The 26,387-nt window shown below is 40.8% G+C and overlaps 1 protein-coding gene across 4 annotated transcripts in view; it reads right to left on the bottom strand.

The window, feature by feature from the left end:
* pde4ba (phosphodiesterase 4B, cAMP-specific a) overlaps positions 1-26,387 on the bottom strand; it is a 594,195-nt gene that overhangs the window by 135,404 nt on the left and 432,404 nt on the right. For all 4 annotated transcript variants that reach the window (XM_039734542.1, XM_039734543.1, XM_039734545.1 and 1 more), the window contains 2 exons: positions 26,205-26,275; positions 21,706-21,755 (listed from right to left, as the gene is read on the bottom strand). In XM_039734542.1, coding sequence (XP_039590476.1) covers positions 21,706-21,755; positions 26,205-26,275 — 121 coding nt within the window. The remainder of the gene's footprint in view (positions 1-21,705; positions 21,756-26,204; positions 26,276-26,387) is intronic.

Genomic DNA, 26,387 nt, shown 5'->3' on the forward strand with positions numbered 1-26,387 from the left:
AGTATGTAGATCGGATATATATATACATATATATATATACCCGCGTATCGCAGCGGAGAAGTAGTGTGTTAAAAAAGCTAGAAAAAGAAAAGGGAACATTTTAAAAATAACGTAACATGACTGTCAATATACAGTATTTGTTTTGTGAGTGTTACTGAGTGTTGCTGTCATCAAGGATTTGATTATCATTATTTCTTTCAATCAGGTTCGTATTTGTAGGATGTGTTGTGTTCAAGTTACATTCCGTGTTTGTCAATCGCTGTAAAGATGACAGGTTTCATTCATCGATTCGTTTCTTACTGCATCAATAAACAGCTCGTCTTCTTCTTTATCTGAGACCTGACACACTGCATGCACGGGTTTTTTACACTGTCTTCCTTTAGCGGACATTGACTTTTTCCACCATGTGCTTTGTTTCCGCAGTAGCTGGATTTATGAATATGCTTATCAGACGCTTCATATTTTTTGCTGCCTTTTCAATTGTGTAATTTGTTTTGTTCAGCTCTTTGGAACTGTTGCTTTTATCTGTGCACTCGCCAGTTCACGTGAGCCACTCGGTGTACATGCATCGAAGGTTCCCAGCTGTGCTGGTGCCATCTCGTGCTATGTCCATGGCTGTATTTAATGTTACCTTAGTCCTGGCACTTAAAACTTTCTCTCGCAGTTTCGCTGAGTTTGTGTCAAACACCACCCTGACCATCTCATCTTCCTCTGCATAAGCACAGTCCTTCACCCGTGAATATTTACCCGTGGCAGTTTGCTATTGGATTGCCGCTGACGGACGGCCTTATATGGGCAGGCACTAAATTACAAATGCCAGCGGCAGCCTGTCTATGAACTTAATTTAAAGTGTAGGTTTACATCGTGCTTTGTTTCTGAAGTAGCAGAACTCATCAATATGGTTGTATATGTCACTCGCTCGCTTCTTATTGTTTCGCTGCCTTCTCAATTATATAATGCATGTTTTCTTCAGCGCTTTTTTGAGGTCTTCCTGGTTTTCTATGTACTGATTACGTGGGAGGCGTGATGATGTCACACGAAACTCCGCCCCCACGGCGTTAAAGCTCATCTCCATTACAGTAAATGGAGAAAAACTGCTTCCAGTTATGACCATTACGCGTAGAATTTCGATATAAAACCTGCCCAACTTTTGTAAGGAAGCTGTAAGGAATGAACCTGCCAAATTTCAGCCTTCCACCCACACGGGAAGTTGGAGAATTAGTGATGAGTCTGTGAGTCAGTGAGTGAGTGAGTGAGTGAGGGCTTTGCCTTTTATTAGTATAGATTTCTACACTTTTTTACATATCTGCCTTTGTTTACAAGTCTTTAAACCGTCGATTGGGGAAGAGGGAAAATATTAATTGTCAGAGGTACGGCTTGGTTTAGGTAAGTTTCTCAGTAATTCATCCAGGCCACAGGTCCTGGTCGGCCGTTACAACTGCTACACACACCGCCTACCGATTCCATTTATAATATTAAAATCTTTATGACGTCTCCACCTGAGCTCTCATTGCTCCTCCCCCTCGTCTGTCGTCTCTGGACTTTGCTGAGTTTTGTTTGACCTTCTTGTCGTATGGAGATCAGACCTGCCCACAGTACTGCACATGTACTGCACACCTGCTGTAGCCCTCCTTAACTTTTCTGCTCCTTTTGTTAAACTCCTTCCTTGAGTCTTTTATTTTGTTACTAAAGGAATACTCCATCCAAAAATCAATATATTTGTTTTTGATCTGTTATTTACATTTTATTTACTTTTTTTTAGTAATGGCCAATATAAACATTTTACTGGAAGGTTTTTTTTTTTGGAGAATGGAGCTAACAAAGTTCCTGACACAACAGCCTTCTACGGCTGACTGGCAGTTGATCCAGCATCAGTTCTTGCTCCGCTCCAGTGCCGCTGCGATAGACTCTGGCCTCTCTGTGACCCCCGGGTTGGATTAAGCAGATTTTTAAGAGTGAAACACATGGATGAGTCACCTTCAATCAGTCATTCACCATCTCAAGCTCAGCCAATTCGCTTGGATATCAGACACCAGTAACACTCCATCATCTCCCCACAGGCTGAAGGCCACGTTGCCATTTATTTTGGAAACACTCAGCAATTGCTAACATAATTCCAACAGGTGCTGGGCATAAACACCCAGCTGGTTTAGCGGCATACACTCTTAACTGTGTTTACAGCAGTGACCCACCAACGATTACGGAAAATATCCTGAGAGCGAGTGGCAAGATGGAAAATACCACACAGTTTATCCAGGGCTAGCCCCGCAGCAATGATTCCACAGTGGACTGGAGGGAAAACAGAAATGATGCTTTACCGTTACTCTAAAGGCCAGAACTTGTAACTTTACACTTCAGCATTTTTAAATGGTTGGAATATGGAGGTCAGCTAGAGCATTCGGCAAACATATTACATCTTTTACTGTAAATATCCAATGAAACTTTTCCGGTCCAACAGGCATCTGTTTATTTATTTATTTAAGTGCCCATTTAAATAGGTGCTATATAACAGAGACTGACTGTGACCTTAAGTATTTAGACCAGTTAAGGAACAAAACAAATTACGCACTTTTAAAAATGTGTCTGTCAATGGATTTTGTAAAGTTCATAATCTGAAAGGTGCTATTATAAAATAAAGACTGATGGACTATCACGCTTAAAAAAAGCACTTACATTTGTATTACTCTTTAATTGGTTGAGAGTGTCAGAGTTAAAACGTATTCTGTCAGGTGTCTGGTCTGAAAGGCAGTATATAATAAAGACTGGCTGGAACCTTAAGTATTTAGACAAATCAATGAGCAAAACGAATGTATACACCTATTTGACGTGTCAGTCAATTGAGTCTGTAAACTTCCCAATATGCAAGGTGCTATATGATAATGACTAATTGGCTCTCACATTTAAAAAAGCGCACACGTTTGTTTTATTCATTAACTGGTTTAGAGCATCAGAGTTTAAAACGTATTCTGTAAGGTGTCTGAACTGAAAGGCACTATATAGATGGGTCCTTTCATCGGATTGGCTGGCCTAACACAGACTCAGCTGTGGAATGGCCAATAGGGGGAGGCAGCTTGATGGCTGAGGTCTCCAGGACTCTAAACAAGTCCAAATCGTATTATGGGATAGCATCTACTGTTGAATTCTGCTCTGTACTTGTCATATTTCTTATTATATTGTATTGAGGATTCCTTGTGTTCTGTTCTGTGTATTGTCTTCTATTGTATTGATCCCCTTCTTTTTGACACCCACTGCATGTCCAGCCTACCTGGAAAGGGGTCTCTCTTTGAACTGCCTTTCCCAAGGTTTCTTCCATTTGTTTCCTTACAAGGGCTTTTTGGGAGTGTTTCTTTGTCTTCTTAGAAGACTGTCAAAAGGCAGGGCAGCCCATTGCGGCACTTTTTGTGTGATTTTGGGATCTACAAAAATAAATTGTATTGCATATAATAAAGACCGATTGACTCTCACATTTAAATCAGTGAACACGCTTGCTGTATTTAAGTGGTCTACAACAGAGCGTCACAATTAAAACGTATTCTGTGGGGTGCCTAGGATGAAAGGCACTGTACGTTTACACTTGTTAAACATGTCAATCAATGGATTTTGTAAACTTCCAAATATGAAAGGTGCTCTGTGATCTTGACTAATGATCAAAAATGCACATACTGTACATCAGTCAGGACTTGATTTTACTGTTTAATTTTCTATGATGGAGCGTTCGATCAGAAGAAAATATGAAGCTGGTTTAAAATTAAAAGTCGTTGAAGGGACGAAAGAAATTGGTAACTGCACTGCTGCAACAAAGTTCGATGCGTCTGAGAAACTGGCGAGAGAGATTGGAGGAGGCAAGAAGATGGCAAAAAAAAAAACACATTTAAGTGCTGCATTTTTGAACGGGCATACAAGTCGGGGTCTGATTTTATGATCTATTTTTTGGGTTACAAGACACAACATATATGTGAGTATATACTGTATATATATATATACTAGCTGTACCCCATGGCTCTGCCCACGTAGTAGCGAAAAAGGACAAATCTTAAAAATCAATTAACAAACAGGTATTGCTAGCTAACTGGAGGCAAGGTCTGCTCCAAAACGTGGTGAGAGGTAGAGTGATCTCAATTTTTTATTTTTAATAAATTTGCAAAAACCTCAAGTAAACTTTTTTCACGTTATCATTATGGGGTGTTGTGTGTAGAATTGTGAGGAAAAAAATGAATTGAATCTATTTTGGAATAAAGCTGTAGCATAACAAAATGTGGAAAAGTGATTCGCTGTGAATACTTTCTGGATGCACTGTATATCATATATACTGCTCACAAAAATTAAAGGAACACTTTTTTTATTGGGCCTGGCATGAAATCAATTAAACCTGTCTGATAATTTTCTGGTTGGTAAAGCAGCTGAGGTCATTGTTAATCACTTTCAGCTGTATTGATGTTCATGGACTTAATGACAGGTGCACTAAAGTGGCAACAATTAGAAAACCCTCAAAACAGGACTGGTTTTACATGTGGAGGTCATTTCAAGTTTCTCCCTCTTGATCTTTTTTGGCTGGTTTTCCACTCGTGCTAGTTTTGGCTTGAGTAATTATCTCTACTGGCAGTATGAGGCGATTCCTTAACCCTACAGAAGTTGCACAGGTTGTCCAACTTCTCCAGGATGGCACATCCACACGTGCTGCAGCAAGAAGGTTTAATGTGTCTCCCAGCACAATCTCCAGAACATGGAGGAGATTTCAAGAGACTGGCTGTTATTCTCGGAGAGCTGGACAGGGCCGTAGAAGGTCCTCAACCCATCAGCAGGACCAATACCTGCTCCTTTGTGCAAGGCGGAAAAGGCTGAGCACTGCTCGTGCCCTACAGAATGACCTCCAGAGGGCCACTGGTGTGAATGTCTCTACCCAAACAATCAGGAACAGACTTCATGAAGATGGCCTGGGGGCCCGACGTCCTGTAGTGGGCCCTGTGCTCACTGCCCAGCACCGTGGAGCTCGACTGGCATTTGCTCAAGAACACCAGAATTGGCAAGTCCGCCACTGGCGCCCTGTACTTTTTACAGACGAGAGCAGGTTCACCCTGAGCAGCTGTGATAGACGTGAATGAGTCTGGAGAAGACAAGGAGAACGATATGCTGCCTGCAACGCCGCTCAACATGACAGGTTTGGTGGTGGGTCAGTGATGGTCTGGGGAGGCATATCAATGGAGGGACGCACAGACATCTACTGCGTAGGAAATGGTGCTCTGACTGCCATAAGGTATCGAGATGAAATTCTTGGACCCATTGTCAGACCCTACGCTGGTGCAGTAGGTCCTGGTTTCCTCCTAATGCACGACAATGCCCGGCCTCATGTGGCAAGAGTATGCAGGCAGTACCTGGAGGATGAAGGAATTGAAACAATTGAATGGCCTTCACGATCCCCTGACTTGAACCCAATAGAACATCTGTGGGACATTATGTTTCGGTCCATTAGGCGCCAGGTTGCTCCTCAGACTGTACAACAGCTCAGGGATGCCCTCATACAGATCTGGGAGAAAATGCCACAAGACACCATCCGTCGTCTCATTAGGAGCATGCCCCGACGTTGTCAAGCATGCATACAAGCTCGTGGGGGCCACACAAGATACTGAAAAGCATTTTGAGTAGCAGAAATTAAGTTTTTGAAAAATGGACTAGCCTGCCACATCTTCATTTCACTCTGATTTTAGGGTGTCTACACAATTGAGCCCTCTGTAGGCAGAAAACTTGTATTTCCATTAAAAGACTTGGCATCTTTTGTTCCTAAGACATTGCCCTGTCGTTATTTGTATAGATATCCAACTTCATATTGCGATCTGATGTATCTAATGTGTTTCTTTAAAGTGTTCCTTTAATTTTTGTGAGCAGTGTATATATATATATATATATATATAAGTAATTGACTGTCCTGTTACATTTTAAAAGTGAGGATGTCTGATCCAGACACCTTATGACGTTGAAGTGCAACTCTAAATCGGAGTCACCTGCCAACTAGGCAGGCACAGACTTTGCGCCTTTTGTGACTTGTCGCCATTCTCCAGGCCTTAATTTAGGAAAAAACAAAGTGTGCTTCTGTACATTGACTGCACCGTTGCAGAAAAACAGGAAAAATCTGCCTTCTTTTCCTGTTCTTTCTTTCTGTCTGGACGACACAGGGGACAAGGCACAAAACCCCTACAGGAAGCAATTCCTTTCCTCTCCTGATTGTCTTTATTATGTTAAAAAAGAAACGGGAGTTTTTGGTTACATCATCACGCAAACAGCGCATCGCTCCTGAAGAATGCCTCTTTTGTTTTTGACCGTCTAGCTTAGTTGTTCATGCTCAGAGTAAGAAGTAAAGAATGTGTTTTATGCAATGAGTTATTTAATAGCAGGGTGTTTAGCTTTGCTAGGCAGGTGGCAGTGCCAAACACCTCACTGCTGTGTCACCCAAACAAAACAGATTTGGTTTTAATAAACAGTCAAAAATAATGCTGATGATGCAGCCGGATCAAGGACTTTGCAGATTGCTGTGGCTAATGAGTATAAACTTCTAGTAACACTTTATATAAAATAGTTTAACCTAATCTCTGATCTTAGGGTAGGATGGCCTAACTGGTCAAACCCCATGACTGCCAGTTCAATTATGTCTTTAATAATAATTAATTACATTTATATAGTGCTTTTCTTTCTACACAAAGCGCTTAGACAGTGGGAAGCCACCTCAACCACACCACTGTGTAGCACCCACCTAGGTGATGTGACAGCAGCCATAATTGCGCCAGTACACTCACCACACATTAGCTGATAGGTGGTGAAGTGGTAAGAAAAATAGCCAATTAGAGACAGGGGATGATTAGAGGGGCTTAATGTCTAGGCTGTGGTGGGCAGTTTAGCCAGGACTTTCGGATAACTCCTACTCTTTTCAAAAGATGCCCAGGGATCTTTGATGACTGGACTTCGGTTTTATGTCTCATCCGAAGAATGGAACCATATTTACATCACAAGTGTCCCCCCGTCACTGCACTTGGACATTGGGATCCACACACAGACCACAGGGTAAGCGTCCCCAGCTGGTGTTCCTAAGCAGGTTACTTCACTCGCCTGCCTCCAAAAATCCATGTAGGCAATCCCACCGAGTTTGGAAGTCGCACTGGAGTAACGGCATCACATACAGTACGATAATCCAAGAGTGGTCTGCAGCCCCACCATTCATCTGTCCATCCTCTTTATTGACTGCTCAATGACTGGCTGACAATGGCTGAACTCTGGGCTAAAGCTTTCTTTACGTTATATATGTTTTATGCTGAAGACTGATCATTTATGTTAGGTAGAATGCCTAGAGGGGGCTGGGTGGTCTCATGGTCTCTGAACCCCTGCAGATTTTATTTTTTCTCCAGCCGTCTGGAGTTTTTTTTGTATTTTCTGTCCTCCCTGGCCATCGGACCTTACTTTTATTCTATGTTAATTAGTGTTCTCTTATTTTAATTCTTACTTTGTCTTTATTTCTCTTTCTTCATCATGTAAAGCACTTTGAGCTACATTATTTGTATGAAAATGTGCTGTAGAAATAAATGTTGTTATATACGGCTACTGCAACTGCTTAATCATAAAGGCGCTATACAGTTATATTTTTTATCATGTCTTCCTTATTCCAGCTTCTCTGTCTGTAAAGGGCTCTTTAACTTGCACCATTATGTTTCAACTAATTTGGGAAGAGATTCAAGAGCCGAATAAGGAAAAGATACACAACTTAAGGGAAACTCAGTGCTGGTTTAGAAGGTGGCCACCCCTTTAGCCATTTTATAAAGTTGCTTTCTCTGTTTACCAAGTCAGATAGAAGCATATCTTATATTTCATTTAGCGCCTTTCCACAGAGAGCTCCATGTTAGGGTCCTTAGCTGTCACACACTTACTTTCATATACTTTTGTATAATAGTATAAGACTATAGGCTGGTCAAGTGACATGCTCATTGTCACACACTGAGGCGGTGTCACACGCAAAGTGCAAAGCATCACCTGTTAAGTGGGGACCAAGCCTGGATGGGACCACTTAAACCCCAACAGGACCACTTCAGCTCACTAGTTAACCTGTCTTTGGGCTGTCAGAGGCAAGATGGTGCAAACACTGCATGGCCAGGCCAGGAGTTGGACGCAGGTCGCTAGAGCCGGGAGGCAGCACCACCGCCATGTAAATATGACATATCCGACTTACTTGAAAAATAAATTTTTTTCCTATTAGCTCATCTCAACTTTTTCAGCAGGATGCAACACTCCGTCCATCTGTGTTTACAGGAAGTCAACAAATTACTCAGGGAATGCTACTGACGTAGGTTGGACATAATGATTCCCCGAATGCGGGAGCTCAGGCAGGAAAAGAAACTTCAGCTTGGGCTTTTTCTTTTTCTTCTTCTTTTTCAAATGGACAAATAACAATGGCTTCTTAGTGGCAGGTGTTCAATGAATGGAGTGCCAAACAAGTCAATGAAGGTCACTGTCAGGGCAGATGATAGCCAAGATGAGAAGTCAAGGAATGAAGTCGAAAGCCACCTTGTGGCTACAGGAAGTGTCACGAGAAACGCTAAATGGAGACACGCAGCTAGGATGACAAAGGATAAAATCAAATAAATGGTCAGGGGGACACAGGAGAAGCCCCAAATCCACGGGTGATAGGCAGATAGTAGCCAACCATATTTATGAGGGACGTTCAAAAAGTGGCTCGTTCTGTCTGGCAAGTCGGCTGCCCCTTGGGGTTTAGTATAAGAGTTGTCACCCTGTGGTGAAGATGGCTGCGAAACTTAGAAATTGCACCAAAGAGGAACGCCGTTCTGTCATATGTGGGCAGGTGGTGTGCTGGGAGCACCAAATCATCTCCACATGTGTGCTCAGTATAGGGATAAAGTTCTCTCTCATAGAGTCGTCTATGAGTGGATTGAAGTGATCGAAAATGGCCATGCTAGTGTGACGGATGCAGAGCACTCCGGACGTCCAGCTACAGCCACGACTACGAGGAACAAAGAAAGAACCCTGGAACTGATTCATGAAAACAGAAGAATAACAGTTGAAGAAGGCTGAATGTGAGTGCTGGACCTGCGGGTGCCCCGATTCATGGCTGCCTTAAGTTCAGGGACGTGTGTGACAGGTGGGTGCCTAAGCAACTGACAGAGGAGGCGACTTTGTAGAAATGTGATGACATTTGTTTTTGAAATTCTGAATAAATAGAGTTTAAAAAAGTGCGGAAACTTTCTGAACATCCCTCATATAAACGTCATTTTTCTTTTTCATATAAATTTACATCCCTATGATAAAGTTCAATTGATAAGGTGCACACAATAAAAATTACCAACATTAAATAACAAAATATATTGTACATTATTATACTTGTACTCTCCCTCGAATAAACAAACAGACAGGATTCTGAAGTTTTAGCTTAACCCACAAGGGATGATGGAGCTCCTATTATTAATAATAATAATTGTATAATATTTAATATTATAGAATTATATGTTATAATATAGTATAGATAATAATAATATTTTTCTTATTATTATTATATAATAATTTTACTATTTTTTATTATATAATTACTAAGGGGATTCCCCCTGCTTGCCAACAATGGCCTGCACTATGCACCAGACACTTTGCGTCTCTGCTGCTTGCATTGTGAAGAGTGGGGGCTGAATGCACTCCAAGGAGATGTGGTCACTCCTCCAAAACCCCTTCTTAAACGGTGATACAATGGGAAACAAATACAATTTTTTTTTTACCTCCTCTTTGCTTGATCAGCTGCTGTTAAAAGTCTGTACAGCAGCTGTCCTACTCTTTGTATTTTACTTCCAGTCCCAGGCGTGGTTAAATCTCTTGGCACAAAGTCTCATCTCGTGGGATGTGAATTCTTGATACTTTTTAGTTTATAATTTAAAAAAGGAATAAGAATCTGAAAATCTAACAACATCACATTAAAGTTTGATAAATTCTGAAAAGAATGATGCCAAACATATACACTCACCTAAAGGATTATTAGGAACACCTGTTCAATTTCTCATTAATGCAATTATCTCATCAACCAATCACATGGCAGTTGCTTCAATGCATTTAGGGGTGTGGTCCTGGTCAAGACAATCTCCTGAACTCCAAACTGAATATCAGAATGGGAAAGAAAGGTGATTTAAGCAATTTTGAGCGTGGCATGGTTGTTGGTGCCAGACGGGCCGGTCTGAGTATTTCACAATCTGCTCAGTTACTGGGATTTTCACGCACAACCATTTCTAGGGTTTACAAAGAATGGTGTGAAAAGGGAAAAACATCCAGTATGCGGCAGTCCTGTGGGCGAAAATGCCTTGTTGATGCTAGAGGTCAGAGGAGAATGGGCCGACTGATTCAAGCTGATAGAAGAGCAACTTTGACTGAAATAACCACTCGTTACAACCGAGGTATGCAGCAAAGCATTTGTGAAGCCACAACACGCACAACCTTGAGGCGGATGGGCTACAACAGCAGAAGACCCCACCGGGTACCACTTATCTCCACTACAAATAGGAAAAAGAGGCTACAATTTGCACGAGCTCACCAAAATTGGACAGTTGAAGACTGGAAAAATGTTGCCTGGTCTGATGAGTCTCGATTTCTGTTGAGACATTCAAATGGTAGAGTCAGAATTTGGCATAAACAGAATGAGAACATGGATCCATCATGCCTTGTTACCACTGTGCAGACTGGTGGTGGTGGTGTAATGGTGTGGGGGATGTTTTCTTGGCACACTTTAGGCCCCTTACTGCCAAATGGGCATCGTTTAAATGCCATGGGCTACCTGAGCATTGTTTCTGACCATGTCCATCCCTTCATGACCACCATGTACCTACCCATCCTCTGATGGCTACTTCCAGCAGGATAATGCACCATGTCACAAAGCTCGAATCATTTCAAATTGGTTTCTTGAACATGACAATGAGTTCACTGTACTAAAATGGCCCCACAGTCCCAGATCTCAACCCAATAGAGCATCTTTGGGATGTGGTGGAACGGAGCTTCGTGCCCTGGATGCGATCCCATAAATCTCCATCAACTGCAAGATGCTATCCTATCAATATGGGCCAACATTTCTAAAGAATGCTTTCAGCACCTTTTGAATCAATGCCACGTGAATTAAGGCAGTTCTGAAGGCGAAAGGGGTCAAACACCGGATTAGTATGGTGGTCCTAATAATCCTTTAGGTAAGTGTATATGTAAGTTTTAAAATAAGCCCAATTTAAAGTATGACAAAAAAGTCACATAAAATTGTTGCACTTTTAGGCCTAGGATTTTATATGTGAAGTATATATAGTAGATATATATTATAATCTAGTATAATTAATACATAATAATTAATAATAATTTTCTTATTATTATATCATCATTTTATTATTATTTACATTACTGTAGTGCTTTTCTCACTACTCAAAGGGGAGGACCCAAGGACATGAACTCCGGTCTCCTTACTGTAAGGCAGCCTCACTACCACTGCGCCAGTGTGCTGCCCCCATTACATCTTTACATTTACTTCTAAAACATACTGTATGTGTTAGCGTATTGAGGGCAGCTTCTCCATTCCTTGTTGTTTCCACGGCTTCTCTTAGGCTCTAAAGAACTGCCAGCATCACTACATGTACTTTGCCCCTCTGTGGCCATTACTAAGCAGAGTAAGGGGTTATTCTCACAAGGTGGCAGTGACAAATGCCAAGCGTGAGAATGCTAGAGGCTAAAGGTTGGTTTATACTGAACTTGACAAAAATGCCATCAGATGCACAGACGCGCCCCTATATGCTGCAGACGTATGCTAGTTTTTTGCTGTGCACTGCATATGGAATGCAGTGATCATTTATTTCTGGAATTATCCATGTAATATTTAATATTAAATAAATATGTTTAAAATTTAATATTTTCAGGCCACAAATAATCATGACTAACTAAAACCGCAGAAACCAAACTCATGATATGGTGTTTCTATGGCATCTCCAACACAATGTTAATGGATTGCAGTGTGGCCTAGTGGTGAAGGCTTTGGCCTACCCACTCTGTGCACTGTATTTGTAGGAATTTTTACCATATTATTGGCAGGCGGTGTGGTGTGGTGGTTAAGGCTTAGGATTCTAAACCCTGCAGCTGTGGGTTCAAATCCTGCCATAGAAGAAGTGCGACCATGAGCAGGTCACCTCGCCTGCCTGTGCTCCAACTAGAGAAAAACTAAAGGAATGTGTGGAATGTTATAAGTCACCTTGGGTAAAAGTGTCAGCCTAATAATAATAATAATGGATTACACTGTTGTGATTTTTTTACGATTGTGCTGTTTTATGGTCTGTTTACTAGCACGTTCAAGAGTACAGAGTATGGTGAACTTCTTACCTGCAGATCCAACCAACACATCGCCACTCTCCAGTGCCATGATAAACAAGAATGTATTAAAATATGGGACTTCGGTTTACTAAACAGGAAACACAAAGAAGCTGACCTTTTGGGACACCTTACTGCTGTTTGCATATTTTAAAGATTTAGGAGGTTCCGAGGCTGAGCGATGAAAACATTGGTGATCAATCAATAAAGAGTCAGACTAAACTACGCACCAAAATCGTAAACGCTGAACAGAATTCACAGTAAAAAGAGGAGCTCAAAACTGTTCTTTAAGTGTCAGGAAAACACAGACCATGAAACCTTAAACACTAACTAACACTGAAGTCCAAAAATGAATTTACCCAGAATTCAAAATGAATGCAGCCACACATGTTTTGAGATTTATCCACAATCTTGGACAATCAGGAAGTACCCGACGTTGACACTCTGTGACGGAGACGATGACAGCAGTGCCATGCGCTTATTTATTGTACACTATACAGGGTGGAACCCCAAACCTTTTTCTTTGTGTTTGTCTCTCATTACTCACTGCCTATTGTTAAACAAAAGCAGCTTCATTCTCACTAGGTGCCCTCATTACGATTTGAGTGCCGTGAAGTGCTCTGATTACGTTAGGAGGACTGGACACAGGACCGGCTGCAAATTGACTTTTTATATTGACAAAAACCTGTCATGTTTGATGTATGTGCACCCACACCAACACTAAAACTGGATGTAGCGCCTCACCAGACAGTTAATGGTTTCCAACACAGCAGGAATGATGGAGTGAAGTTTGGCAGAGATATTCGGACGTGCCGGCCAATGACATGAGGAGGAACAACGAAAAACTAAAGTTCTTCAGTGCAAATAAGCAGCATTGGCCCTCTTAAAAGGGAAGTAAAGTGCAGTCTGTACATCATATTCATCACCTTTAAGGTTTAATATGTTTTTCACATCAACACATTATAAGAACGCCTCGGCATGTGAATTATTATACATGTGAGTCGTCATCAGTGACGTGCGGTGAGGTTCATAGCTGGTGACTCCTTCAGAACCCAAAAGAGCAGCTTATTCACTATGCACATTGCCTACTGGTTATGTTTCATATCTCATCAGCGTTCTTTACACACACATTCAGGTAAGGCGCATATTTGGCTAAGAAAGAACGTTACATTTATAGCAGCGAGAGAGAGCGGAGGGAGCGCATTTGCTCCTCACCCTCCATGTGTTCTAAATTTGCCGTTACGATTCCACAATTCATACTCATTCAATATAAATGAAAGTACAGATTCGTGTACAAAAAAAAAGGATTACATTTTGACCTTAAATGAAATATTAAACACTTAATTCTGATCGTTTAATCAATTTTAATACAGACTGTTCAACAAAAGTATAACAAGAAAAACAAAACAATGTTTTATTTAAAGTCAAAATTTATTTTTTAAATATTTGATTTTTTTTCTTAGTTTGGTCCCATTTTTTTATAAAATCGAAAACCGTTTATGGTCTTACCATTATTTGTAATGCTCCTATCCTTCTCCACGAGAATCTCCGTCACTTTCTTGTAAAAGTCCTCCTTATTTTCCTTTAGTTTTAAAAATCTTAACCTTATATTTTGGCAGTCAATTGGAACAAAAAATAAAAAAATAAATGGCCCGCTGCAGTGCACTTGACTTTCTGATATCGCTAACTTATTGGTGCCTCTGAGCAGAAGAGCAGCAGCAACGAGCACCTGTTGGGCTCACATGCGGCCCCTTCAGGGCGGCACGGTACTGTCTGCCTCACTCATCTGGTGCCTTTTCACTGCGGTTTTATGTCTGATCAGCGAGACTAAATATGTCACACACATTTATTAAAGATCTTAGCCAGACTGTGGAAAGTCAGGGTGTATAATAAATGTCTCTGCAGACATTATATTGGCGACATACAGAGAGAGACAGCAACAGGCACATGCCAACTGCAGGCATCAGCCCCGTGTGTGAGGGAGAGCGCAGTGCGAGGGGAGGTGAGGCTCGTCGCTGCCCCACCTCACGCTTCACTTTTGTATTTGAACAGGAAATGCGCCAAATCAGCAGTTTTGACTATAAAAATGATCAAAGTTGTTGTAATCATACAAAAAACAAATTTATAGCACAGACCAGTGGACACGTTTATTTTATGTTATCATTATTAGTTTTTTTACTTTTCATGATGCTGCCTCCCCTGGCCACACATCCCTGGTTGTCATTTAGCTGGTTTGGCCGCATTTCCCTGCTTGACCATTTCCCAGTTTCTCCGAAATGTTGTGTACACATGGGTCAGAGTTCCTGTAAATATACCCTTGATATTCCCCCGCCATGTTTTCTTCTATAAATCCCAAAGTTTGTCTGGGAATTTGAGTACACACATTTGGAGCCTCTCATACCCAATCTTTATAAATGAGACACCTGGGCAGGTTAGCAGGTTAGCAGCAGATGAAATTCAATGTCGATAACTGTAAAACACTACATGCAGGAAGTGAAATAGTTGGATTTGAATAAACAATGGCAAGTTTAGTATTAGTGTTTTTAACACAATTTTAAAGAAATTAAGAGCCTCACTGATTATGTGTGGAAAATAAAATAAAAAATAAAACAAATAAGGTGCCTGTATTGAGCATTATGGAGCAGCAAATCCAGCAGGTGGTATTCCAGGCCTGGTTCTTCAGAGCCCCAACCTGGAAGCAGTCAGCCACTTGGGCAACCTGACCGATAGCTTGGTGGTACCGTCTGCCCAAACAGCTTAATTCAGGAGGAGTGGAAACCTTTATTGTGGCCCACCAAAACCCATTGGAGGCCTTCTTACTGTATGTCTCTGTGAATCCATGTGATGAACACATTTTCATCCAGATGTTTTTTTTAGTTCAAGTAGACAGCATGAAGTTCATTCAAGATGGTAGGAGTAGTACCAGATGCTCAACAAGAACCAGCCCTGGACAGGGTGCCAGCCCAATGCAAGGCTCCACTCATTCACATTGGGAAGATTTGGAGTTACCAATCAATCTAACCTGATGAAATGGAGCCAGCTGACCACGCTGGGCCTCTTGGGCTGTCAACTGACTATCACGCTACCCCCTCAATGGGCTCAGTTGACTACGTCTCTCTTTTATGTTTCAAATGTGGCGATCAAGTCTAAGTTAATTCAATTAGTAATATCTGAAAACAGAATGAAAAGTAGGCTGGAAGCACTTGAACCCTTTGTCCTCACAGTTAAAAGCAGGCCGAGACCACCGCTTTATGCATATAAAAACACTCTTCAGAGAAAACATGTTGGCAAAAACAGGAAGTAGGGATTAGCAAGAGCAAACATTACGGCTGCCTATTTTAACTGCGGCATCAAATGGAAATGAAAAAACATGTAGGCAGTGATGAGCAATAGTGGAGACGATACAATTTAGTGGCTAAATAAACATGTTATTGCTGGGCTGAAAGATCCATTCAGTTAGCAGTCTCACTGACAGCACCTGCCTAGGGCTCTCTGACTCACAGGCACAGATTTGGGGAAGGCAGGATTAACAAAGGGCCGCAGAGAAGAATGGCTGCTTTAAAGAAATGTGTAGCCAGGGATGTTAAACCTGGGTGCCTTTCGGTGGGGCAAAAAAACAAAAAGGAAAATTAAGGATTGGGCTGATCGGCACTATGGAGGGCTGGTAGATAAACAGTGAGTGAAAGGCACTATGTAACATAGAGAGAGGGATGAAAGATACTACAGTATAAAATAGAGAGACAGACAGACAGAAGTGCACTATATTAGACAGACGTGTATAGGAAAGGCACTGTATAAACTAAAGAAACCAATCTGAAATGTATTATATGTGACAGAAAAGGCACTGTATCGCAGAGTGAAGGGTGCTATTTTAGACAACTAGGAAAGACAGTACATAATGATAGATGTTTAAGTGACCATATGATTGATTGGTTGATTGATAGATAGATAGATAGATAGATAGATAGATAGATAGATAGATAGATAGATAGATAGATAGATAGATAGATAGATAGATAGATAGATAGATAGATAGATAGATAGATAGATAGATAGATAGATAGATAGATAGATAGTCTTTTGTCTATCTAACAGACAAAGATGAAAGGTACTATATAATGGGTGAATATAGAGAAAAGCCAAGCAAAATGACACCTTTTATTGCCTAACTAAAAAGATTACAATATGCAAGCTTTCGAGGCAACTCAGGCCCTTTCTTCAGGCGAGATTACATAACATTACATCTTACATTATATTATATTACATCTTGCCTGAAGAAGGGGCCTGAGTTACCTCGAAAGCTTGCATATTGTAATCTTTTTAGTTAGGCAATAAAAGGTGTCATTTTGCTTGGCTTTTCTCTACATTCATAATGGCTAACACAGTACAACACCCTAGTACTAATACTTAATAGATAGATAGGCAATATATTAAAGATAGATACTTAAGGTGTGGTATAAGACAGATAGTAATAGAAAAGGCACTATTAAATTACAATATCTAGATAGACGTGAAAGTTAGTATATGATGGCTAATTAAACAGGTGCAAAAGGGACTATATAAGAGAGTTGATATGATATGAAAGGCACTATATGATGGAAGGATAGACAGACAGATATGCAAGGTGGTATATGATAGACTAGCTGCATGTAGCCTTCAGAACAAAAAATGACCCAAAGACTCCCTATCGGTTTTACTACATTGGTAAACTAGTAGAGGTGTCAGTTAACTCTTAAGAATTACCCCGTGCAGAGGTTGTGGACCCCCCTCTGCAGTCGGGACAGGGTCGAGATGGAGGTGTGGTCGAATGCACAAACTGAGCAGGACAGGCAGGAGCCTGTCTCAGACAAATATATGGCAACTCGTTGTGTGAACGTACACCATGCATGTACCACAAAGATGAGTTTGTCTGATTGGGTTGAATGAGAAGGGAGGTGCAGGCAAGTGCTGAAAAAATGCATGCACCATCTCACCAAATACAAGTTTCTACATCTTCCGTAGAATTCACACCAACTTCCGTAGCTGCGGTTGAGTGAAAGTAGAACAGACTGCTAGACACACACACGCACACACATACAGGTCTTTCATTTATATATGTCTAATATTAAGGTGGTATGTAATAGATAGGTATGAAAAGCACAATATAAGTGATAACATGTGAAAAGTGCCATTAAATACTAAAGATAGATATAAAAGGCACTATATGATGGGCGTGTCTACATTGTGCACTATAAATACCCAATATAACAGATTGATATAAAACACTATTTGATAGGAGAAAGGTACAATATAATAAACAGAAAGGCACTTTAAAACCCAACATACTGTAACATACAGATATGAAACACTTTATTATAGACAATGTAAGAAAAAGGAATAGCTATGAAACTACGCTGTAGCATATGACAGACAGAAAGACGGATTTGTGAGGTGATATTCTGTATTATAAATGGGCAGAAAGAAAGATTGTGCAAGACATTAAATACTATAAAGCTATAGAAGACAGACCTGTAAGAAGACCCTTACTCACTCCAGCCCCAGCACAGAGCCTGACATCAGAGGCTCTGAGCTCAGAGCCACGCCGGCTTTACAGTCCCGTGCAGGTGCCAGGCTTGCCATGCCTTGCCGTCGATTGGCTGGCCTTTAAACGTTGCCCTGCAATGGCGTCCCCAAAAATAGTGTGACAGGTGTGTCTGTTCGAGAGAGAAGGCACTGCTAGTGTCCTCGGTTTATCAAATCTTAATTAAACTGCTCTCGGGCCCGTGTGCTCCATATGTTGTCAAAAGCCAGCCGCTGTGTGCCATGATGTGCCTACTGTGGGAAACCGGAATGGGAGCCACTTGTCTTTAATCTCGTGCTCCATGTTGATGCATCATTATGTGCTCCTATGAAGCCGCCAGGATGAAAGTGAGGTGTGCATTGTGGCCTTCTGAGCCCACCGACAGGCCCCAAACAGAGCCTAAAGGTTACCTGTTCAGCCTTTGACACCCTTGTCTAGAAGTTTAACAGCCACAAAGTAAAGAATTTGGCTTCATTTCAAATTTTTTATCATGATTTAGAACAAGTGCATAACTAAATGTGTATTGAGAGGAAGCTTAATTATTGTTAAAGATGATTGTTTTGAAATAACTCAGTTGTCAGTAGTTGTCACATTTCTTAGGAAGAAATTAGAGCTCCTTATCTGTGCTTCTTCAGATTCCCACTCTTAATTTAATGAATTTATTATTTTTATGTTTGCCCAAGTTAGCCAAACAGCAAGGGCACTAAATCTGTCTAAATGAATAACTGGCAGCCCTAAATTGCTGGCTTGAGGGCACCCCCGGTTTATGGGCGCTCACATGTCACTGACTGATTTAATGAAATGGATGCAAAGAAAATACGCCTCAATAAATAAATGGAAAGAAATCATTTGTTAAAAACTCGTGGGTTGTTTTGGTACAACGCCGTTGGCCTGTGTGCCCTGCTCATATCAGCACTTTACAGGACACAGACAGAGCCGCCATATAAGCAAGGCGGGTTTTTCCTCTTTTCTTAACATCTCAGCGTATTTTTATGATTGACTCTCAGACGATTTCCTAAAACCCACTTTAGGACTCTGAAAGTCAAAATAAACGCCGGCCCAGTAAAGCTGTAATTAGCCGCAAAGGTTTAGATGGCTAATTTAGAAAAAGGTTACAAGTTCAAGAATGGAGTAAGTCACGTAGCACCAGAGCATTTAATGCCCTGCTGTCATCGAGATCGTTAAAAATTGGGGACGCCGACAAGAACGCTAGCGGAAAACACTTCCTCGAGTCAGACATATCTCCGACTGCTGGTAAAGACAGTGAGCGGCCCTCCAGACATCACAGAAGAGCCCTTCAAGAGGGTCCTGAAAAGCACAGGCATTAAAATACCTTTAGATATTGACTTTAACTGACTGAGAATTTAAGGAAGGTGGACGTCTTCTCAGGTAGCCATCTTTAACTGCCACTGTGGCCTTCCATACCGTTCATCTACCCAGACTCTGTTCACTTTCACTGCTTTATCCACTCCAGACGTAGTCACTGGATCGAGTCTCGACACCTAAAATGTCCAATTTCTGACTTTATTTATTTTTTAGCGTGGAGTTATCATCTATTTATGTATTTTCAACTTAGGATAACACATAAAACTGAGGTCCTATAAATGTAAACTTCAACTTTACTGTCACACACCATATTGCCAAAAGAATCTGGACGCTTGCCTTTACACACACATGAACTTTAATGACACCCAATTCTTAATACATGGGCTTTAATCTGGAGTCGGCCCACCCTTTGCAGATCTAACACCTTCAGCTCTCCTGAGAAGGCTCTCCACGAGGTGTCAAGAGTGTGTTTATGAGACTTTGTGACCAGGAGAGCACTTGTGAGGTCAGACACTGATGTTGGATGACAAGGCCTGGCTCGCTCGCAGTCTCCGCTCTCATTCATCCCAAAGGTGTTCTGTCGGGTTGAGGTCAGGGCTCTCTCTCTGTGCAGGCCAGTCCAGTTCCTCCACACCAAACTCGCTCATCCATTCCTTTACAGACCTTGTTTTGTGCTCTGGTGTGTGCGCAGTCATGTTACCATCCCCAAACTGTTCCCACAAAGTTGGGAGCGTGAAATTGTCTAAAATGGCTCCGTATGCTAAAGCACTAAGAGTTCCCTTCACTGGAACTAACAGGCCAACCCCTGAAAAAAAACTCCACACCATAATCCCCCCTCCACCAAACTTTACACTTGGCACAATGCAGTCAGGCGAGTCCCGCCAAACCGAAACTCATCCATCAGATTGCGTGATTTGTCCCCCACTGCTCGAGAGTCCATGCTTTACACCACTGCATCCGACGCTTTGCACTGCACTTGGTGATGAAAGGCTTGGCTGCAGCTGCTCGGCCATGGAGACCCATTCCATGAAGCTCTCTCTCTATGCTGCACTGTTCTTGAGCTTTGGAAGGTCTGTAGCTTTTGACTCTTTGCATAAACTTCATGTCATTGTCAATAAAAGCCTTTGGAACTTATGAAATGCTTGCCATTCTACTTCAGTAGAGTGGAACCTCAGGTCACAACCGTAATGCGCTCCAAAACTATTGTCACAATCCGATTTGGTCGTGACCTGAAGTAATTTCCTCGATAGGACTGTATGTAAATACAATTGATCCATTCCAGGCCGTATGAACTGTATGTAAATATATATATATTTTTTTAAGATTTTTAAGCACAAATATAGTTAACTACACCATAGAATGCACAGCGTAATAGTAAACTAAATGTAAAAACATTGAATAACACTAAGAAAACCTTGAACAACAGAGAAAACTAACACTGCAAGAGTTCACGCTACAGCCTTACGAACCGCTCGCTATAAACACTTTTTTTAATGAGTTTTAAGCACAGGGAAAAAAATTCAAATTTGAAAAATCCGTTTTTTTTTGTAATTTATACAAAAACTAACCATAAACAACTAAGAAAACTAACCTTGCATGAGTCGAGTTCTGGCATGAAGGAAGTAAGGAGGAACTGGGTGGAGAGGAGGTTACAGTTTTGAGGTAAAGTCCCTCTGCGTGATGCACGTCTGAGTGAGAACAATGTACAGTACAGGGAGAGACTGAACACGTGCGGAAATCATCGGCGCATACAAACCAGAAGGGAAACTGGCTTGTTTGTCACTCGAGGGTGTGGTCGTGAACAGATGCAAAAGTTTGGCGAAGTTTTTGGTTGTAACCCAATTTGTACGTGTTCCGAGATGTTCGTGACCCGAGGTTCCACTGTATACCACAGAAACATCTGTAAGAAGATCTAAAAACATTTGAAGCAGCAAACTATGTGTAAACACCGAAACTTGGGTCATTCTCCAAACTTTTGGCCGCGACTTTAAATGTAATGTAACGTTACAGGCCTTTATCCGTTTCTCACAGACACAGCTTTTCTGAAGCTTAGCTGTATAATTTGTTTGTACACCGAAGAACACACCATTATATAAAAGAAGGGAGAGGACTAATCACATCGGCCCCATAGCCAGGGAGGGCCCCAATACACACAGGAGTGAAAAAAGAACAGGGACCCCAAAATAGTCATAGTGCTCAGGGCTTCAAAAAGTACACCTAACAACAAGACAGCACTGAAATATAAAACAGTAGAAAAACACAACGCATCAGACAAGTCAAGTGTGGCAATGTGCGTCACCCTGGTAAGGACAACAAAATATCCTGTGTGCTCATCGTAACAACTGCTCTACATGATCAGCTCTTTCAGGACCACTCTCCAAAAAAAATAAGATGACAGAAAAGAAAATGCATGAGGCGACGCAGGACTTCTGGTGACCCTGCAGAGTCCAGCTTACCTGGCAGGCTGACCCTGGTGATGGGAGGCTGACTTGTCGCCGGTGATCTCCTGGAAAAACAAGAAAGAAAAAAGGTACGAGTGAGGTGACAAGGCAGCCATCGGCTTCACCAGCTTTGTGAGGTAACAGGAAGAATGACAGCAACAAGAAGATTAGGCCAAAGCGTTTTGATTTGTATATAATGGCGGCCACCAAGTTCAGCCCTGAGGGGGGGGACCCCTGTGGCTGTAGATTTTTATTCCTACTGATTATCCATACTTGGTCACTGATCTCATTATTTAGTGAGCTGGTCTTTTTACTTTCTCATGTACAAAGTATTGGGAAAGTACTGTGTAAAGGTCCAAAAATATGATTTAGAGATTTTGATGAATTTTGACGTTTTAGACCTCCCTGAGTCCGAAAATACTATTATTCGAATTGTGTCTGTGTGTCTGTGTCTGCATGTAAACAGGATACCCTGAGTACGCTTTCACTGGTCAACCAAAATTTGCATACAAGTATTGGGTACAAAACGTAGATTTCTATCAACCTTTGGGCTATTTCTGCTAACCAGAGGTGCAGCTGCAGAGTCTGATTTATTCAACTTTCTTCTTATATAATACGCTACTGTGGCTGTCCGTTTGTCTGTCCAGGATTCTAAATCACTCATAGCTCACAAACCGTTTGACCCATTAACCTGAAATTTGGTACACATATACTATGTGACATCTACTGTCCGCTTTCGGGGTCATGACTGACCTCCACCCATTAACCTGAAATTTGGTACATATATACTATGTGACGTCTACTGTCCGCTTTCAGGTTCATGATTGACCTCCAAGGTTATTCCTCTTTTTATTTTTATTTTATAGTAGAATCAACTTTCGGCAGCGGCCAGCGGGATGGCAGTGTGACACATATGTACGGGCGCCGTTCTGATCCCTACTACCTTCACCGTCACTTCCCCTACCTCTTCATATCTTTAATCATTCTTGAGGCAGATTGAATACTTAAGTGAAAAATTAAAGAAAACGTACTAAGTAAGTAATTGCAACACAAACACTGACTTAATCAGTTTTAACACAAAAAGATGCCGATAAAAGAAGCAGATTGCTAGGGTGGAGAAAAGAAGAGCAGCTCAGGAAGCAGCAAGCGCATCAACCTCTGAGCAAATGAATGCTAAACGTACAGAGAAAGAGGAAGAAAACTAGGAATGCTCAAGTCAAGTGGATTCACTGGATTTTATCACCGTTACTTGTACTTTTATAATAATTGTTCAATATATTATTCATTTGATTTGTTGTTGATGGTTCTTTAATATACATAATATAACAATGTAATCATTGTCTTGCAGTTTACTCCTCAAATAGCCATCCCCATATCTGAGTATACAAGAGAGTCTACAGAAGACCACTCCTGATTTTTATTTTCTTATTCTTTTGCCATAGTCCTTTCACTTTATGTTTTTTTATATATTGTTTGTATTCTTAGTTACATTCAAATCTTGACAACACTGAATACCTTAGGAGAGCAGTAACTTAACAGCCATATCCACTTTCCAGGTCATTTGTAAGAAATAACAACAATTTATTTCTTGTAAAGCCGAAAATCACACAAGGAGTGCCAGAGGGGACTTTAATGGACCCAAGCTTTGACTCTCTAAGAAGAAACGCTTTTTAATGCGCAAGTAAGTGAATATGGTCAATGTTGTCTGCCTGTATCTGCACTGCTCCTTGCTAATCGTCACCACTTGAATATAATTAAGGGGAACAAACGGCAAAAGGCACTTAAGCGTTTAAAGGTACAGTTAACAAACATAAGTTTCTTGGAAATATTTCCAGATGAGATAACTAAACAATGAACTCAACTGCACTATACGTACTCTGTGAGGAGTCCCAAGCATTGTCGTTTCACCCCTCTGTTTACTTGAATATAGTTAAGGTGACAATTAAGTGTACTTTGACTTTAAATTAAAAGTAAGAATGATGCACACATTGTGAACTTTCAGCCATCGGTATCCCCCCCAGGTCAGAGTTTGAAGACCACTGGTTTACAACATAACATGACATCATTTAACATACAATGAAATAACATGATATAACATGGCATAAAGTGACATACCATGACATATGATGACACGTGATTAACAGCACAGCATAACGTGACATGATGTAACTTCACCTAGCATGTCATAGCTAAACATAGTGTGGCATATATGAAGAGACATGACAAAACATCCACTACCAATCAAAAGTTTGGGCTCATTCTAAAAGGTTTTCATGGTTTTAATAAAGAAAAGCCAAGCAAAATGACACCTTTTATTGGCTAACTAAAAATTATTAGCCAATAAAAGGTGTCATTTTGCTTGGCTTTTCTCTACATTCATAATGGCTAACATGGTACGACACCCTAGTACTATGGTTTTAATAGAAAATTATACTTTTTATTATCAAGATGCCATTACATTGATTTAAAAAATACAAACAGGGCATTACTAATGTGTGCAATGGCTATTACTGCTCGAAATGAAAGCTTTTTAATTTATTATGCACAAACGACTTTTCAACAGCAATTCCAGCTCCGTTAGCTCATCCTGAAGACAGATGGCAGACAAAAAAGATAGACAGATAGATAGATAGATAGATAGATAGATAGATAGATAGATAGATAGATAGATAGATAGATAGATAGAAAGGCACTATATGATAGATAGATAGATAGATAGATAGATAGATAGATAGATAGATAGATAGATAGATAGATAGATAGATAATGCAATATATGATAGATAGATAGATAGATAGATAGATAGATAGATAGATAGATAGATAGATAGATAGATAGATAGATAGATAGATAGATAGATAGGGACAAGAACAGCCATCCTGGCCAGGAAGGAGGATGGTTTATTACCCAGACTGGAAGCCAGAGTGGAACGACTATCACTTTGTGGAATATAACTTTCAGCCCAGTCAGTATAAAATGATGGACGGACCAACGGGAGCCAAGAGTCAAGAGCTGTTCCATCCCCTCATACACCAGATAGCAGTGATCTTTGTAGGGTAGCCCAGTCAGGACACCTGCAAGAGTTTTTGAAAAAAGGAGCCTGCTGCTGCCTCATATCAGTGAGTCAAGAGTCTGGAGGCAGTGAGCAACACTCAACGGGAGGAGGAAAGGAGGAAGAATTGGTCTGTTTATTGTGATTGTCCAACTGATCTTAGAAAGGTGATTTAGAAACATGCCAAGGATAAATAGATACCCTAAAAGTGGGTTGGGTAATACTGTGTCTTGGGTTTGGGGTACAGTGACACCTCCTGGTGGCTACAATAGATAGACAGATATGAAAGGCACTATACAGATAGATAGATAGATAGATAGATAGATAGATAGATAGATAGATAGATAGATAGATAGATAGATAGATAGATAGATAGATAGATAGATAGATAGATAGGCAAGGAGGAGTAAAGGCTCGTGCCAAAAGCATTATTTTCATTGACTAAAAGCATAAAACCAGACAGGAGGCTAGAAAGGCGCCTTAAAGTGATGAGGTAGTCTGAGAAGCTTGAGATGTTTAGACACACATGAACTCAGAGGAAAGGAGCTGAAGGTACACATAAGACGAGAGATAGCAAATCATTTTTTAATTATTCTTCAACAGGCACCATGCCTAGTAATTATATAATACTTGGAAAATAAATGTTCATATAACTTCTAAGATACATACAAAAGATACAACATGTTACTTATGAATACTTATATATAAAATATCTCCTTGACATATACTAAATGTAATAATCATTAATATCAATTATATTTATTTAACAAAACACACCACAACTTATCTTTACATTAAAAAATGACTCTGCCAAGTATATAATAGAAATGTCACTCAGTCACAGTGATGTAACAGGTAGTAAAACTAATTTAAATTGACATCAGGCCTTGTCTATTCTGTAGGTGAGACTAAAATCATGATATTAGTCCAGGCAATGGCCACTTTGAAGAACTGCAGTCACCATTACGCTGCAGTACTGACTGGCCCCCTTGCTCCGACTTCATTAAACATGTCTCCTGAATGGCACAAAGCCTGTCATTTCCAACACACCTCCATAGAAGTCGGTCACCGTGCTATTTGACTAAACCACTGAAATGTCCGCGTTTCAGCAGAGTCTGCCACGCTAGCCTGGAGCAAAAACTCCAGAAAAAGAAACAAGGCTGCTCTCTTGTGGCAAACTTGAGAAACTGTAGACTAGTTTATTATCATGGACACTTTCCACTGATGTATTAAGTATTCACGGGCTGATGATTGGCCTGCTGGACTTTATTTTATTTAAAGTACCCCCATAGTGTTAACAGGGCCAATAACCACAATCTTGAAAAGACTAAAAATGTCAGTTGTATTAGAGACATTACTGCCTGATTTAGACAAAGAGCCATTCAAATTATTGAAATGCCTCATTTACATGAGCTGCCTGCTATCTCACTTAACACTGTGTATGTTAAATGGAGGAACTTACTTGTTAGGGGCTCCATGTAAGTTGGTCAGAACGGTGAAGTTGTTTCTTACGCTGCGCAGACTTGCGAGTACCTAAAACAAAAAAAAGGCACCTGGTCAATGTGATGCCATGTTTGAGTGGCAGCCTTCCATTACACTCTGCTGTTGTGCAATTTTAAAACCAGCAGAGTGGATGTTCTTCTTT

This window comes from Polypterus senegalus, chromosome 14, assembly GCF_016835505.1.
Source record: "Polypterus senegalus isolate Bchr_013 chromosome 14, ASM1683550v1, whole genome shotgun sequence".
Taxonomy (NCBI): Eukaryota; Metazoa; Chordata; class Cladistia; order Polypteriformes; family Polypteridae; genus Polypterus; species Polypterus senegalus.